General features: G+C 45.3%; 1 protein-coding gene across 4 annotated transcripts in view; it reads left to right on the forward strand.

Moving 5' to 3' along the window:
- The first annotated feature begins 1,004 nt into the window (after positions 1 to 1,004).
- The window catches only part of ANKLE1 (ankyrin repeat and LEM domain containing 1), a 142,784-nt gene continuing 127,000 nt past the window's right edge, over positions 1,005 to 16,788 (forward strand). For 2 of the 4 annotated variants that reach the window (XM_072113903.1, XM_072113902.1), the window contains exon 1: positions 1,005 to 1,322. In XM_072113903.1, coding sequence (XP_071970004.1) covers positions 1,310 to 1,322 — 13 coding nt within the window. In that variant the 5' untranslated portion in view covers positions 1,005 to 1,309. Of the gene's footprint in view, positions 1,323 to 3,770; positions 3,924 to 16,788 lie in introns of all 4 variants that reach the window. The other 2 variants (XM_072113900.1, XM_072113904.1) reach the window with 2 other exon arrangements.

Genomic DNA, 16,788 nt, shown 5'->3' on the forward strand with positions numbered 1-16,788 from the left:
GCAGCAGACAAGCTTGGTACACCCCTGTGCGTTTCCAATGAAACACATGCGTCTCATTGCTCATCTCCTCAGCTGTTGTATATGCGTTTCAAACGCAATGAAAATGCAGGTCAAAACGCAACGTGTGAACGCGCCCTCAGGGTGTGTTCACGCATTCAGTTTTTCAGATGCAGTTTTAAAAGCCAAAAGCAAGTATGAATGATAATGGGTGAAAACATATCACTTGTAAACATCACACGTTCAGTTTTTCAGATGCAGCTTTTGATTCCCAAAACAGGAGAGGAGTGAAAACAGAGGAAGAGATCTGTTAACATTAACGGGATGTATTAACATTGTGTTTACATTATGTTAGTGCATTGTTAACATATGTGTTAACATCACATTTACACTGCGTTTTGTAAATGCAAATGTTAATAGTAATGTAATTAGACAAATCACCTCTCAGCTGTTGTAACGTGTTTGAAAATGCAACCAAACTGCACCACGTGACTGCGGCCTCATGGCACATTCATATAATCTTGGCATGTGCATGAGCCCTTCAATAGAGGTTTTATTCCTTGCAGTAAAACCACACACACTAAACTATTCTGCACTGTGGTTTTTGGCTGTGCAGTTTTTCCGGGTAAAATGCATTTATTTCTCTTTTTCACCAATGAACACTACACAGCCAGAAAACTGCATAACAAGCTATGGCAATTCATATAAAAGCGAATGTGGGTTAACTGAGCGTTATAAAAGTCTCACATAAGTTTCTCTCGTTGTGATTGTAACCAGGACGTGTAAACCCAGACGAATTCCCTGGCATAACAGGGTTCAGGGCGGCGGGGACGACAATTCACTCTTCGCCATTCTCATAAACCTGACGCTATCTTACCGAGACTATGAAAAACCTATTCTGAGTGAATAGCTTTACCGTATGTGACACGCTCCGAGTAACATAACGTGCAGAGGCTGGGGCTCGCCATATAACTATACGAAGATTGGGATGTGCGGGCAGACGAATTGGTGCACTTAGTCCCCGCCTTCCTCACTAGGCGGGAGGCCGAGGAGTGTAGGCGGAGTAAGTGCGCTGACTGAATGGAGGGAAGTTTGAACCATCGGCTGATTCCGCATATGATGGGAGGGGGCAGCGGGAAAGAGCAGTGCTTTCCTTATTATTGTTCGCCCGCAGTATGTGAAATACGGTAGGAAGCTCTTGTCATGGTGCTAGTGTTGTGGAACTTCACTGATTCCCCTATTCAATGATCCTCCTGACGTGACCTGTGGGATATGGAGGATTTGGCTCGAAAGTTGTGTGAAGCGGTGGAGAATGAAGACTCCAAGTAAGTATAAGACGCTAAAGACTGGAGGTGTAGCCTCACCAATGTTAGTTATTCCTGGTATAAACAACAATTCCCTTTCCTCTGAGGGCACATGGTCACACATTTTGGATTTTCCAATAGTAAATCCTATTTGCATACATCACAGTAAATGCTGCATAAACCTGACGCTGACATTTGTACCACAGATGGCCGCAGTTTCACACAATGCTGCGCTCCCCCAGGCTAATAAATGATAGAGGTAACATCAATTTCACAATTTGGCCCAAATTCATACATCTGAATTTTATTTAACCCCTTCCCTTGCAATCCTTTTTCGTTTTAATTTTTTACTCCCCACCTTCAAAAATCTGTAACTTTTTTTATTTTTCCGTGTAAAGAGCTGTGCCTGGGCTTGTTTTCTGCAAAACAAATTGCACTTTATAGTGACAGTACTTATGATTCCATGTCGTGTACTGGGAAGCGGAAAAAAAAAAATTCTGAGCGCCCCAAATGACATGTCTACTTTTTTCTTTGGCTCGGTACGATCACGAGGATCCTAAATTTGTATAGGTTTTATCACGTTTTCATACATTTACAAAAATTAAAACCTTCTGTTCAAAAAAAATTCTCCGTTCTTGCTAACTTCTGGCGCTAATAACTTTTTCATATTTCAGTGTACCGAGCTGTGGGTGGTGTTATTTTTTGCGACTTTTGATGACATTTTTAATGAGGACTGTTTTTTAATATTTTTCAAAATGGCCAAACATTGGCACTGTCGACTTTGGGTGCTATTTTCTGTTAAGGGGTTAAACGCTGGTAAAAATAGTCATTATATTTTGATATAGCGTAGCGGGCAACGGCAGTGCACGGGGAGAGGAGGAGGAGGTGAGCGCAGCTCACCCCCGACCCTCTCCATAGGAAGTAATGGCGCACGGCGCCGTACTACAGGTAAAGATAGGACAGGTCCTATCTTTTTCCCGGGTACGGAGTGGTACAGTGCCACACGTGTGCTGCACCGTACCGCTCCCGTAGGGTGCCGTGCGCCCATTGCCGTCTATGGAGGACGTATATCGGCCGTATGTACGTCCTCCATACGTTAGTGTGAATGTACCCTTACTGTTTATTTGCTTTTATATGTGGTCTAAGGAAAGGGCGGACATTTAAACTTTTACTTCTTTTACTATTTTTTTTTTCATATTGTTTTTTATTAATTTTTATTTTACCATTATTAAAGACCTTCCAGGGTAACTCTGCATGGTCCGATTACTAATACTATATACTGCAATAATACTGTATTGCAGTATATAGCAATATTGCAATGATTTCTACCAGCCTGCTGGCTATTAGAGATCATGGCATGCCTACGTGTCTCATTGAGACTGTAGGCTGCCATGGCAACCGATCGTTACCCATGTAAAGGTAAGTTAAGTGCCAGCACAGACTGTGTAGCTCGATATAGTTTGTCCTTGGTCGCGCAGGTGTTAAAGAGGACTTGTTGCCCAGTATAAACCCTCTAGGAACTGCCTAGCCCTACCCCAGTAATAGCAATGTTAGGCCCTTTCCACAGGATAGGGCCTCACTTGCTGGTCTGTGGGAGTCTCAGTGATGAGACCTCCACAGATCCTGAAAACTATCTGATGGGGTCCTTCATTCCTTCGTCAGACCCCTTGCTGCTCTGTCAGAGTAACGAAGCAGACAGTCGAACTTGATCGTTCTGCTCCATTAATCTCTATGGAGCTGACGCAGATCACCGAGCACAGAGGGTATCAGCCACATTTCCCACCCTAGGCTTATACCGGAGTCAATAAGTTTTCCCAGTTTTTTGGGGTAAAATTAGGTACCTCGGTTCAACTTATACTCAAGTATATAGGGTATTTGTCCTATCTAGCTCCTCCATCATAAAATAGAATAAATATTTCCCATATACCATGTATACTCGAGTATAAGCCGATACAAATATAAACAGAGGCTCCTAATTTTATGGAGGGCGCCGCCATTTTTCTGAGGATCGTCGCTCCAGGTGATCGCATCAGGGAGCGGCGATCCGCCGCCATGGTAGCCTCGATTCTTCCAAAGACCCGAGGCATCTTCGGGTTAACCCATTCATTACAATGTGCTATCAGCTCTGGACATGGAAAAATAAAAAAGTTATAGATTTTTGAAACTGGGGAGTGAAAAATGAAAACCCCAAAAAAAAGAAAAAGGGCTTCGGCGTTAAGGGGTTAAAGAATACAGCGTGCATTAGTGCTCCAGCAGCTGTTTCTCGCCATTCCAGTCCTCTGCACTGTGCTTGGTTCATGGGATCTGGCCACGGCACACTGGTCTGTTTCCATGTACCGAGAACATTTGTAAGCAGAAGGCCATATTCTGATGCTTACCGTGTCCCTACTCTTCTGTTATTCTTGGCCTTTAAATCGAAGCTAAATCTTCTAAAAACAGCCTCACAATAAAATCTATATCTTTCCTCAGGGAGGTAGAAAATCTCTTGAAATATGGAGCCAACCCAAATCTAGTTCTTCCGACTGGCATTGCAGCCATTCACCTTGCTTCAGGAAAGGAGAGTGAGTGTGCCCTGAGATGCTTGACTCTGATTTTGCAAAACGGGGGAAATCCTAATGTTAGGTAAGCTTGTTATTTGTTATAATGTGCACAAGTTTTTAACTGGAGGAGCAAAGTCTCCACTCGGAGCATAAAGTGTACTGCAAAGCTTACAGACAGCAGAGATATGGGCAGAGGTCGCACTAACATTTTTCCCAAAGGGTAAAAATACTCCTCTTACTATTTTTGAGGAGTATTTTTAGTCGAGGAGGAGTATGAAAATTTCGGTAATACATATAACTAAATAATATATAATAGCCGTATATAATGTTAATAGACGCTATTTATAAAAAAAAAAAAAAATCATCTGTCTGCTCACCACGCACAATACACACACACTCGCACACACACACCCTCGCACAGCGCACACTCACTCCCTCCCTCGCACAGCGCACACTCACTCCCTCCCTCGCACAGCGCACACTCACTCCCTCCCTTGCACTGCGCACACTCACTCCCTCCCTCGCACAGCGCACTCCCTCCCTCCCTCGCACAGCGCACACTCCCTCCCTCCCTCGCACAGCGCACACTCACTCCCTCCCTCGCACAGCGCACACTCACTCCCTCCCTCGCACAGCGCACACTCACTCCCTCCCTCGCACAGCGCACACTCACTCCCTCCCTCGCACAGCGCACACTCACTCCCTCCCTCGCACAGCGCACACTCACTCCCTCCCTCGCACAGCGCACACTCACTCCCTCCCTCCCACAGCGCACACTCACTCCCTCCCTCGCACAGCGCACACTCACTCCCTCCCTCGCACAGCGCACACTCACTCCCTCCCTCGCACAGCGCACACTCACTCCCTCCCTCGCACAGCGCACACTCCCTCAGCGCACACTCCCTCCTTCCCTCGCACAGCGCACACTCCCTCCTTCCCTCGCACAGCGCACACTCCCTCCTTCCCTCGCACAGCGCACACTCCCTCCTTCCCTCGCACAGCGCACACTCCCTCCTTCCCTCGCACAGCGCACACACACCATAAGGTACACACTCACAGTACACAGCACACACTCACACAGCGCATGGCACACACTCACACAGCGCATGGCACACACTCACCACACACACAGCGCATGGCACACACTCACCACACACACAGCGCATGGCACACACTCACCACACACACAGCGCATGGCACACACTCACCACACACACAGCGCATGGCACACACTCACCACACACACAGCGCATGGCACACACTCACCACACACACAGCGCATGGCACACACTCACCACACACACAGCGCATGGCACACACTCACCACACACACAGCGCATGGCACACACTCACCACACACACAGCGCATGGCACACACTCACCACACACACAGCGCATGGCACACACTCACCACACACACAGCGCATGGCACACACTCACCACACACACAGCGCATGGCACACACTCACCACACACACAGCGCATGGCACACACTCACCACACACACAGCGCATGGCACACACTCACCACACACACAGCGCATGGCACACACTCACCACACACACAGCGCATGGCACACACTCACCACACACACAGCGCATGGCACACACTCACCACACACACAGCGCATGGCACACACTCACCACACACACAGCGCATGGCACACACTCACCACACACACAGCGCATGGCACACACTCACCACACACACAGCGCATGGCACACACTCACCACACACACAGCGCATGGCACACACTCGCCACACACACAGCGCATGGCACACACTCGCCACACACACAGCGCATGGCACACACTCGCCACACACACAGCGCATGGCACACACTCACCACACACACACACAGCGCATGGCACACACTCACCACACACACACACAGCGCATGGCACACACTCACCACACACACACACAGCGCTGAGCACACACTCACCACACACACACACAGCGCTGAGCACACACTCACCACACACACACACAGCGCTGAGCACACACTCACCACACACACACACAGCGCTGAGCACACACTCACCACACACACACACAGCGCATGGCACACACTCACCACACACACACACAGCGCTGAGCACACACTCACCACACACACACACAGCGCTGAGCACACACTCACCACACACACACACAGCGCTGAGCACACACTCACCACACACACACACAGCGCTGAGCACACACTCACCACACACACAGCGCATGGCACACACTCACCACACACACAGCGCATGGCACACACTCACCACACACACACACACAGCGCTGAGCACACACTCACCACACACACACACACAGCGCTGAGCACACACTCACACCACACAGCGCATGGCACACACTCACCACACACACAGCGCATGGCACACTCACCACACACACACACACCACACAGCGCATTACACACACTCACACAGCATTCACTCACTCACTCGCACAGCACACACTCACAGCACATGGCAGACACACGCAGCACACACTCACCCAGCGCATACACAGAGTGCAGTGTACCCCCGGCCGCGGCTCACACTCACCCGGCACTTCTCTCAGGTCCCGCCGGGATCACATGACCGCTGGCCGCTGCTGCAGGCATTGAGACCTGGAGCAGCAGCATCGCGGGGTCGGCCCTCACATCTCCACATCCTGCTGAGCGGCCCGGCGCGCGCTGCGATCGCTCTTGTCATTCCCCTCCTATACAGTGCGCGCCGGGCCGCTCAGCCTGCGCGCTACACGGAATAATTGCCAAGCGTATCTTTACGCATGGCAATTATTTTGGGGGGTAATGGCGCCTCATCACGCGTCTATGACGCGTGGTGAGGCGTTAATGCGACCTCTGGATATGGGCTCTTAGAAAATGAAGAATTTGTTTCACTAGTGACCAGAAACTGCTGTATTTATCATGATTTCTGTAGTATGTTAGATTTTATTTTTTTTACTACTCCCCAACTAACTCTTTGCATTCAATTGACATTCCATTTATTCTTTTAAGAAGACCAGATTTATAAAGTGTTTGTTTTCTTTACTTACCCCCTTGCTGCCAAGGTCAGTTTTCATTTTCCTAGCTAACCCCTTTTTTGCAATCTGAATGTCACTCTAATTGGTTAAAACTTTGGAATGCTTTAACATATAAAAGTAATTTTGAGGTGTTTTAAAGGACAATGCGTCCTGAGAAAGTTAGTTTAAAAATTGGGTGGATATGTTTTGCAATTTCGGTTCCTGGGGAAATCAGGAGTCTAGGGTCAGGCAGGACAGATTATTCTCCTGACGCTGCAGTGAGCTCCTCTTTGCATTGGCCCCTCCTCTTGCATTCCAGGAAGAGATCACAGACACAGCCTTCATGCTGGCAAACTGCAGCGTGAGGAGAATAAATTTACAAGCTACAGGCAGATAAGGTCTTTATCCAGGTGATGGAGGCACAGCAGGGTTGACGGTGTAAGTTATAGCTGAGATGGCAGAACTGAGAATGTTATTGTGTGTTTTATGGATCTCCTAATTTCTGATCTGGTTCGCTATAATTACTGCAAAACCTCATTATGCGTCGGCTGCTCTTGTTGTCCATAGCTGGTGAGCTTTTCTGAATATTCCCATAGCACCCGCGCTCAGTGCTAACCCTTCGATTGCTGCTGGCATTTAAAATGTGTGACGTCATCGGGGAGTGCCGATCTCTTACTATGACTGTCACGGGTCATAGTATACTGTTGCAGTATATGGCAGTTTTACTTGTAATCTCCAAGCATCTTCAAGTGTCATGAATAAACTTCCGACTGCCATATCAACCAATCCTCACTCCTCCAAGTTGGGGGCATGTATGCAGCTTTTAAATGGTTAACGCCCCTAATCAGTGGCAATACCTACTGTTTGTATTTGTTGTGTTTGGAAAATTCAATACCCATGCTAAATGGAGTCCTCTCCATACACCCGGCCCAATGCTGCATCATAATAGTACAGCGTCTGTAGGGAGTCGGTTAAATGGCTCCTCTCTTTCTTTAACCCCTTAAGGGCGCAGCCTTTTTTTTTTTTTTCAAAATTTTTCACTCTGTCTTCAAACATCTATAACTTTTTTCATTTTACCCTTGTACAAAGCATGAGCTATATTTTCTGTGTAACAAATTGTACTTCTTAGTGATGGTATTTTTTTTTATTCCATACAGTGAAATTCATGAAACGCATTTACACTATTTTCTTGTGGGCTTGGTTTTTAAGGCTTTATTCTATGGCTCGGTGCAATCACAGGGATACCACATTTGTGCAGGTTTTAAGGTATTTTAATACAGTTTCAAAAAATAAAACTAACTCAAAATGGGGACATGGGCACAACTAGAGTAAAGGTGTCCACTCATCAAAAAGCGATGCATCAAACAATAAGCAATGAGATGCGTACAAAGGAGAATTACGATACCTCAATATTTTTTTCAAAGATATGCAAAACATGAACAGGACAAAAAGCACACACCATGGGGCATAATTGCCAGGCCAGTGGCGCAGAGGCCCTGAAATAATCGCAAATGCTAACTTGTTGCTAGCTTTTGCGATTATTTGCCCCGATCCGCCACCTTCACACCAGTGGGGCGTGAAGGGGGGGGGGGGGGGGCGGCCGAGCAGAGGGTTGTCACTGTCCCTGCGCACTCACTGCTGCCGGCGACTTTTGCTGCCTGGCGTAGGATGAAAGCTGCGCAGCTGGCTGCCCCGATACATCAAGAGGCGAATATGCAGTGGCGGGGCTATCATACGCTGGCGCTCGTGATGATAAATATATGATAAATATGCCCCCATGTGTGTATGGAACTACCCCGGGCTGGAAAAAGTGCTAGCCCAGTGTTAAAGGGGATTTTGGGGATTGGGTTTTTACTCAGTTCCTCTAGAGAACACAACTATACACAAACCTGCTTTCCTGCCCCGTCTTGGACACTCGCTAATAAATATATATATATATATATATATATATATATATATATATATATATATATATATATATATATATATATTATATTAAATATCAATATAACACTACAGCAGCTCCTGGATATACCCAGAAGCAGGAGTCACATCCAGTACCTGACCATATACATGTATCTATAAAGACATATATATACATGTATCTATAAAGACTCATGCACAATAGCATCTATAGATCTACTCCTCCAATACACGTGCAGGGCACAGATCCCCGTGTAAATGGGATATGGCTACAGGTTGTACATGTAGTTACACTAATATATACACACTCACTGCAGACACTTGGTTATGTATATATGGTAAAACACATAACACCTGAAATATCCATTGGATACACGTCTACTATATTATAATAAGTGCTATGTTATAATTACTCTTATAAAGTTATATAAATACACACAAAGCACACACAATATATAACCGGGTTCCTTATGTTAAGTGCTGGTCGTCCAGGGAGGGTTGGCAATCAAAGAGAGAGCTTTCTGGTTTTACCAGCCTAAATATCCATTTTGGGCAAGCCCCTGCCCACCCCTTATAACTCCACCTTAAGAGACCCCTCAGGATAGATCCCAGTGTGTGTAGATAGAGAATCTCACACCTGGTTCATGGTGGCTTTTTCCTGTTCAAAGCCTTCTGCTATGTAATGAACAAATGGCCTCTGTACATACTGACATCTCACCACAGAATGTCAGTGTATACTGTATCCATTTACCCTATATGTGATATATATAATTATTGAGCAGAGGGTCCAGTTAGGAAGAATGTTCCCCTGTAACACCCCTGACCCATTCTGAATGTCACAATGTCCGAAACAAAAATTCGAAAAATAATAGTTGGTCGCTGAGAGCCTAACTAATGCCTACACTGAAACTTAATGAAATGTCATACACAAAAGGTGGTCCATAAACAAGTATATAAATGCAAGCAGGCCGGCAGCTACAGAGAGGAGGGGAAGGGTGTTGGGGGGGGGGGGGGAGTCGGAGAAAAGAGGCAGACTAAAATGTGACTTCCGCAGGTTGGATGAAGTGTGAGTAGTACCTGTCCTGAACATATATACGCACAGCCCCAACCTGCAACAAAATCCCTGATTACCTGAGAAGTAGAGTATATACATGTAGCGTCAATAGATCTGTACTGCACAATAACAGAAGCTCCTATCTCATATGATGATCACATGAGTGAAGGGTGATAAGGTCTGTAGGACAGTGTGTAATGCGCATGCACCAGTAAGAGCTCCACAAATGCTATGTGCAGGGCCGGCTCCAGGTTTCAGTGGGCCCCTGGGCGATAGAGCCTCAGTGGGCCCCTTAACAGTGAACTCATGTGGTGGCATGACCCTGGCAGCTGAGCTCAGACACAGTAAAAGACAATCATATTTCAATTACATCGGCAACAAGGATGCCGTCGCTGATGTAATTCAATTTTCTGATCAGGAGCGTAATGGGCTCCATAGCAGACCATTTCCTTAAAAACACATGCATGTTTTTACACAATCACAATCATTTTTACACTCATATACGTGTCTACAGATTTATACACACATACAGTATATACACATCAAATTTACAACATACACACAGATATACAGCATATACACACACACATCCTGTATGTACAGCATATATATGCACGAATCCCATATATACAGCACACCAAATATATATACAACATACACACGCATCCAGGATATACAGCATATATACATACACATCCGATATATACACATAGCACATACGCAGATATACACATGCATCCAGTATATACAGCACATACGCACAGATATACAGCATATATACACACGCATCCAGTATATACAGCACATACGCACAGATATACAGCATATATACACACGCATCCAGTATATACAGCACATACGCACAGATATACAGCATATATACACACGCATCCAGTATATACAGCACATACGCACAGATATACAGCATATATACACACGCATCCAGTATATACAGCACATACGCACAGATATACAGCATATATACACACGCATCCAGTATATACAGCACATACGCACAGATATACAGCATATATACACACGCATCCAGTATATACAGCACATACGCACAGATATACAGCATATATACACACGCATCCAGTATATACAGCACATACGCACAGATATACAGCATATATACACACGCATCCAGTATATACAGCACATACGCACAGATATACAGCATATATACACACGCATCCAGTATATACAGCACATACGCACAGATATACAGCATATATACACACGCATCCAGTATATACAGCACATACGCACAGATATACAGCATATATACACACGCATCCAGTATATACAGCACATACGCACAGATATACAGCATATATACACACGCATCCAGTATATACAGCACATACGCACAGATATACAGCATATATACACACGCATCCAGTATATACAGCACATACGCACAGATATACAGCATATATACACACGCATCCAGTATATACAGCACATACGCACAGATATACAGCATATATACACACGCATCCAGTATATACAGCACATACGCACAGATATACAGCATATATACACACGCATCCAGTATATACAGCACATACGCACAGATATACAGCATATATACACACGCATCCAGTATATACAGCACATACGCACAGATATACAGCATATATACACACGCATCCAGTATATACAGCACATACGCACAGATATACAGCATATATACACACGCATCCAGTATATACAGCACATACGCACAGATATACAGCATATATACACACGCATCCAGTATATACAGCACATACGCACAGATATACAGCATATATACACACGCATCCAGTATATACAGCACATACGCACAGATATACAGCATATATACACACGCATCCAGTATATACAGCACATACGCACAGATATACAGCATATATACACACGCATCCAGTATATACAGCACATACGCACAGATATACAGCATATATACACACGCATCCAGTATATACAGCACATACGCACAGATATACAGCATATATACACACGCATCCAGTATATACAGCACATACGCACAGATATACAGCATATATACACACGCATCCAGTATATACAGCACATACGCACAGATATACAGCATATATACACACGCATCCAGTATATACAGCACATACGCACAGATATACAGCATATATACACACGCATCCAGTATATACAGCACATACGCACAGATATACAGCATATATACACACGCATCCAGTATATACAGCACATACGCACAGATATACAGCATATATACACACGCATCCAGTATATACAGCACATACGCACAGATATACAGCATATATACACACGCATCCAGTATATACAGCACATACGCACAGATATACAGCATATATACACACGCATCCAGTATATACAGCACATACGCACAGATATACAGCATATATACACACGCATCCAGTATATACAGCACATACGCACAGATATACAGCATATATACACACGCATCCAGTATATACAGCACATACGCACAGATATACAGCATATATACACACGCATCCAGTATATACAGCACATACGCACAGATATACAGCATATATACACACGCATCCAGTATATACAGCACATACGCACAGATATACAGCATATATACACACGCATCCAGTATATACAGCACATACGCACAGATATACAGCATATATACACACGCATCCAGTATATACAGCACATACGCACAGATATACAGCATATATACACACGCATCCAGTATATACAGCACATACGCACAGATATACAGCATATATACACACGCATCCAGTATATACAGCACATACGCACAGATATACAGCATATATACACACGCATCCAGTATATACAGCACATACGCACAGATATACAGCATATATACACACGCATCCAGTATATACAGCACATACGCACAGATATACAGCATATATACACACGCATCCAGTATATACAGCACATACGCACAGATATACAGCATATATACACACGCATCCAGTATATACAGCACATACGCACACAAACACATACAGTATACATGCATTTACATATGTAGCAATTATATTTACCCCAGCTGGATGTCGCTCGGTCGGAACGTGGTGACAGGATCAGGAAGAAGGTGCACAGCGCTGTGAGGTGCTAGGACGGGCCAGGCCGGGCACAAGTCGGACGGGACGCGAGGTGTGCGGGCTGGCGGGGCGCGAGGTGTGCCTGAGGCAAAGCGCGCAGGCCGGGCAGGGCGCAAGGCGCGCAGGCCGGGCCTGACGCGTGGCTCAGGATGCGACACGTCACAAGAGAGGTGGGTTGGGCAGGTCAGAGGGCCCGCCCCACTGCCTCTCCGCCCGCCCCACTGCCTCTCCGCCCGCCCCACTGCCTCTCCGCCCGCTGGACCGACCTGCCGGCAAGTAGTAGATTGTGGTGGGCCCCTTTGGAGCTCCGGGGCCCCGGCACTTGCCCGGGTCAGCCGGGTGCTGACGCCGGGCCTGGCTATGTGCATGCGCTTGATTGATGATTCACAGAGTGAACAACAGGATTAAGAACTAAATACCACAGGCACCTTAAAAGTTTAAAATTCATACACACAATGACGGACCTCCACTTTAAACCGTTTGTGGTGATTATATACCACTCTTATGTATAAATATGATAAAACTACCAAATTCATGAGTAAAAAGTATCCATAGTTGTGATTGATAGAAAGTACAACAGCCATAAAAGTACTCAGAGCAAAAACCATGTGCCCTTGGAAAAATTAGGGTAACCATAAATATCCAATAGTGTTCCAACATCACAAAAAAAATAATAAAAAATTAGAAAAATGCATGGTTTTCAAACATTTTTCATGATACATCAAGGAAGTTGCGGGAGACGGTTGTTATACTAAAATGAACATACAGACCATTCTCACAATAACATTTGAAGTTGCTTTCACGTAGATAAAGCATAGGGCTAATCTTTAAAGAGAACCCGTCATGCAAAATAACTCCCCTAAACTAAATATATTTCCATAAACTGCCATTAGAAAGCATTGCCTCTATCCTTTCATTGTCCCTCTACATGCCTCTAAACCCAAGCAATGAGGTCCTAAAGCTGTATGCAAATGACCTGTGAATAGTCCAATGAGTCATTAGCATATCCCTTTACTCTCACTAACTCCTCAGAGCTGCTCAGGCAGTGAGATGGCTCTCCTCTGTCTGACTAGACTGGTCTGTCTGACAGACTCTTGTCAGTCTTCTTCTGATTGACTCCTGTCAGACTCACTTCACTAGCTGAACTGACTGTTGGCACTCTCCAACCGTCCCTTCTCCTCAGCTCCTGGTAATGTGGTGGTTATGCCTCCAATTACATCCCAGCTTGCAATACAATATTATAACAGGTGTGATTGGCTGATGGAATGACATCACATTAAACAATTAACTCCTGCCTTACTAGGCAGGATCTACCGCTGCAGTGTTCCCTGTGTTGTGTAGTGACCTGCTGTGGGGTTGATCAGACTCCACACAGGTTGCAAGCTACATATTGGGATGTATTCGCAACAACCCCTCTGCCATGTGTCGGCAGGGGTGTTGCACATCCTTTTATTTTTCTTGATACATTTCATCTAATTTTGGTTCTCCTACAAGCTTTTCACTTTTTTTCTTTATGTCAAAGTATATGCCTCTAATTTTTGTGTCTTTCAGTCTCTGCCGTTCCCTTGCCTTATTGCAACTGATATTTCTCTCCAGCATAGATGCCACTCCTGTACGAGTTTCAGACAAATTTGTTTTCCATGATCTTCATTATGAGCCTTCTGTATGCTCGATTATAGGGATGTTCTTGTTGTTGTCCAAGGGATTCACCGTCAATATATTGTGTACCTATCTCTGTTTCAGACCTTAGAGCTTAGCCCCTTAGTTACGTGGGACCCCTCGTTTTCGTGATCTGTGGGGGGGGGGGTCTCATCACGGAGATCCCCACTGATCAGTAAGGCCCTATCCTGTGGATATATTATACAGGTCTGTATTTGTGTTTTGAGATGTTTGAATACTATTGGATATTTATGGTTACCCTAATTTTTCCATAAAAACACATTTTTTGCACTTTTAAGCTCAGGCACATAGCATTTGTGGCATTACTGGCAGTTGCGCTGTCCAACAGACCTTATCACCCTTCACTCATGTGATCATCATGTGAGATATGGGCTTCCGGTCTTGTGCAGTACAGATCTATGGACGCAACATGTGTATACTCTACTTCTCAGGTAATCAGGGATTTTGTTGCAGGTGGGGGCTGTGCGTATATATGTGCACAGGACAGGTACTACTCACACTTCATCCAACCTGAGGAAGCATTAAGTATGTGATATAGTGAGGTATTTTGAATCCAAAGGGATAGATTAGGGCTGCCTGTGTCCTTTAAGTAAGTTGTAGACACAGAGCTTCTGAGTTGTCTATGTTGAGCCTTAGTCCAGATACTGAGTGAAATCTATGTATGTTTTAAGGGCTTCACCTGCTGATGAGGGGAGTGGAGTGGAGTGGAGGGAGGTTAATAGAGTTGATAGTTTTCTACTCCCTAGTGTTGATGGAGTATAGTGGGACTGATAGAAGTGATGAAATGTATTGGGGATGCATTTAGGGTGTGAGGTGATGTTTCCCTCTTGTGTCTAAGTTAATGCTTTCTTTCGGTTGTAAATGGCCTGCCAGCATTTTGTCCATTTTATTGGCATTTGTATAGAATAGAGCCTTTGTCCATTTCAGCGCCCTCTCCGCTCTTGTGGTAAGGAGGGCCTTAAGCTGTAAAGTTAAGGTCTCCGGTAGGAAAATTGGCAGTGTTTATGAAGCATAGCTTTAATAGTGGGGAGTTGGAGTGTCGGTAGGGCAGTTCACAATATATATTTGTCTGGATTGTAATGTTCCAGAGTATCAGAAAACGACTTTCAGTGTCAGAATATGTTATTAGTGGTTGGAAAGGGAAGGGATTTCTATGGAGAATAGCTACACCCCTTATCCATCTAGTATGTGATGCCATGCAGACCCTTCTATATTGGGAAAAATGTGTCTTGTAGTATTTCATGAACCACCCTGTGTGCGTTTCAAACCTGGATGGGAAGAAGAGGAAGAAAGTAACAATTGGGGACAATACAGACAATAAGTATGGGTAAAGGGGCATCATGGGGGAGACTCGTAATTAAGATGTCAACCCACAAATGACACCACAGTATCATGAGAAGCATTGAGATTAAAGGGTATAACAGACATTTGCATTTTCGGTATACGCCGTTACATTATTTGCAAAAAGAATTAAACCCTTGAAAAGGAGAACAGGAGAGGAAAACAAGTATAAGTAATTATAACAGATTTTCAACTGACATCAGCAGGTGTCGTCTTATGAAAATGCACACTTAATCTAAGTGCAACATCCCCCACCAGGGCCTAGCCTTTTCTCGGGGCCTGGAGTCAGCCGGGGCCCGCAGTACCTGAGTGGCTGGCGGTTGCGGCCTAGGCACGCTAGTGTCACGTTGCTTGGTATGGGGGAACCGGAGGGCTGTCCTACAGCCTGGCAGGTCTCTAGCAGGGTGGTGTTGGCAAGAAATGATGAGGGAGAGGCTGCTATAGCGGATCTCCCTGGGGCAACCCTTTGGTGTCTAGAGTATAAGTCTCTGTGTAGTGGACAGGGTGCCTGTGATGATGGCAACCGAAGTAGCAGGGACCAGACGGAGGCAGAGGTTGAACAAAAACAACTTACAGTTCTTTATTGGAACCGACAAGAACCGCAGCAACGTGCCTTAACAAAATGGTGGAGTGCTGAGATGCAGTCGGAGGGAGCGACAGGAGGGATCATCAGCCTGGATGCAATGGCAGGCTGGGAGATAGCTGTGTCCTAGAAGGATGCTTCAGCTTGTCCTGGGTTGCTTCAGGTATCACCCTGGAAGGTAGGATGATACCCCTTTCCTCTCACTGACTAATTCACTACACTCTACTGTCTCACTGCT

Source organism: Engystomops pustulosus, chromosome 1, assembly GCF_040894005.1.
Source record: "Engystomops pustulosus chromosome 1, aEngPut4.maternal, whole genome shotgun sequence".
NCBI lineage: Eukaryota > Metazoa > Chordata > Amphibia > Anura > Leptodactylidae > Engystomops > Engystomops pustulosus.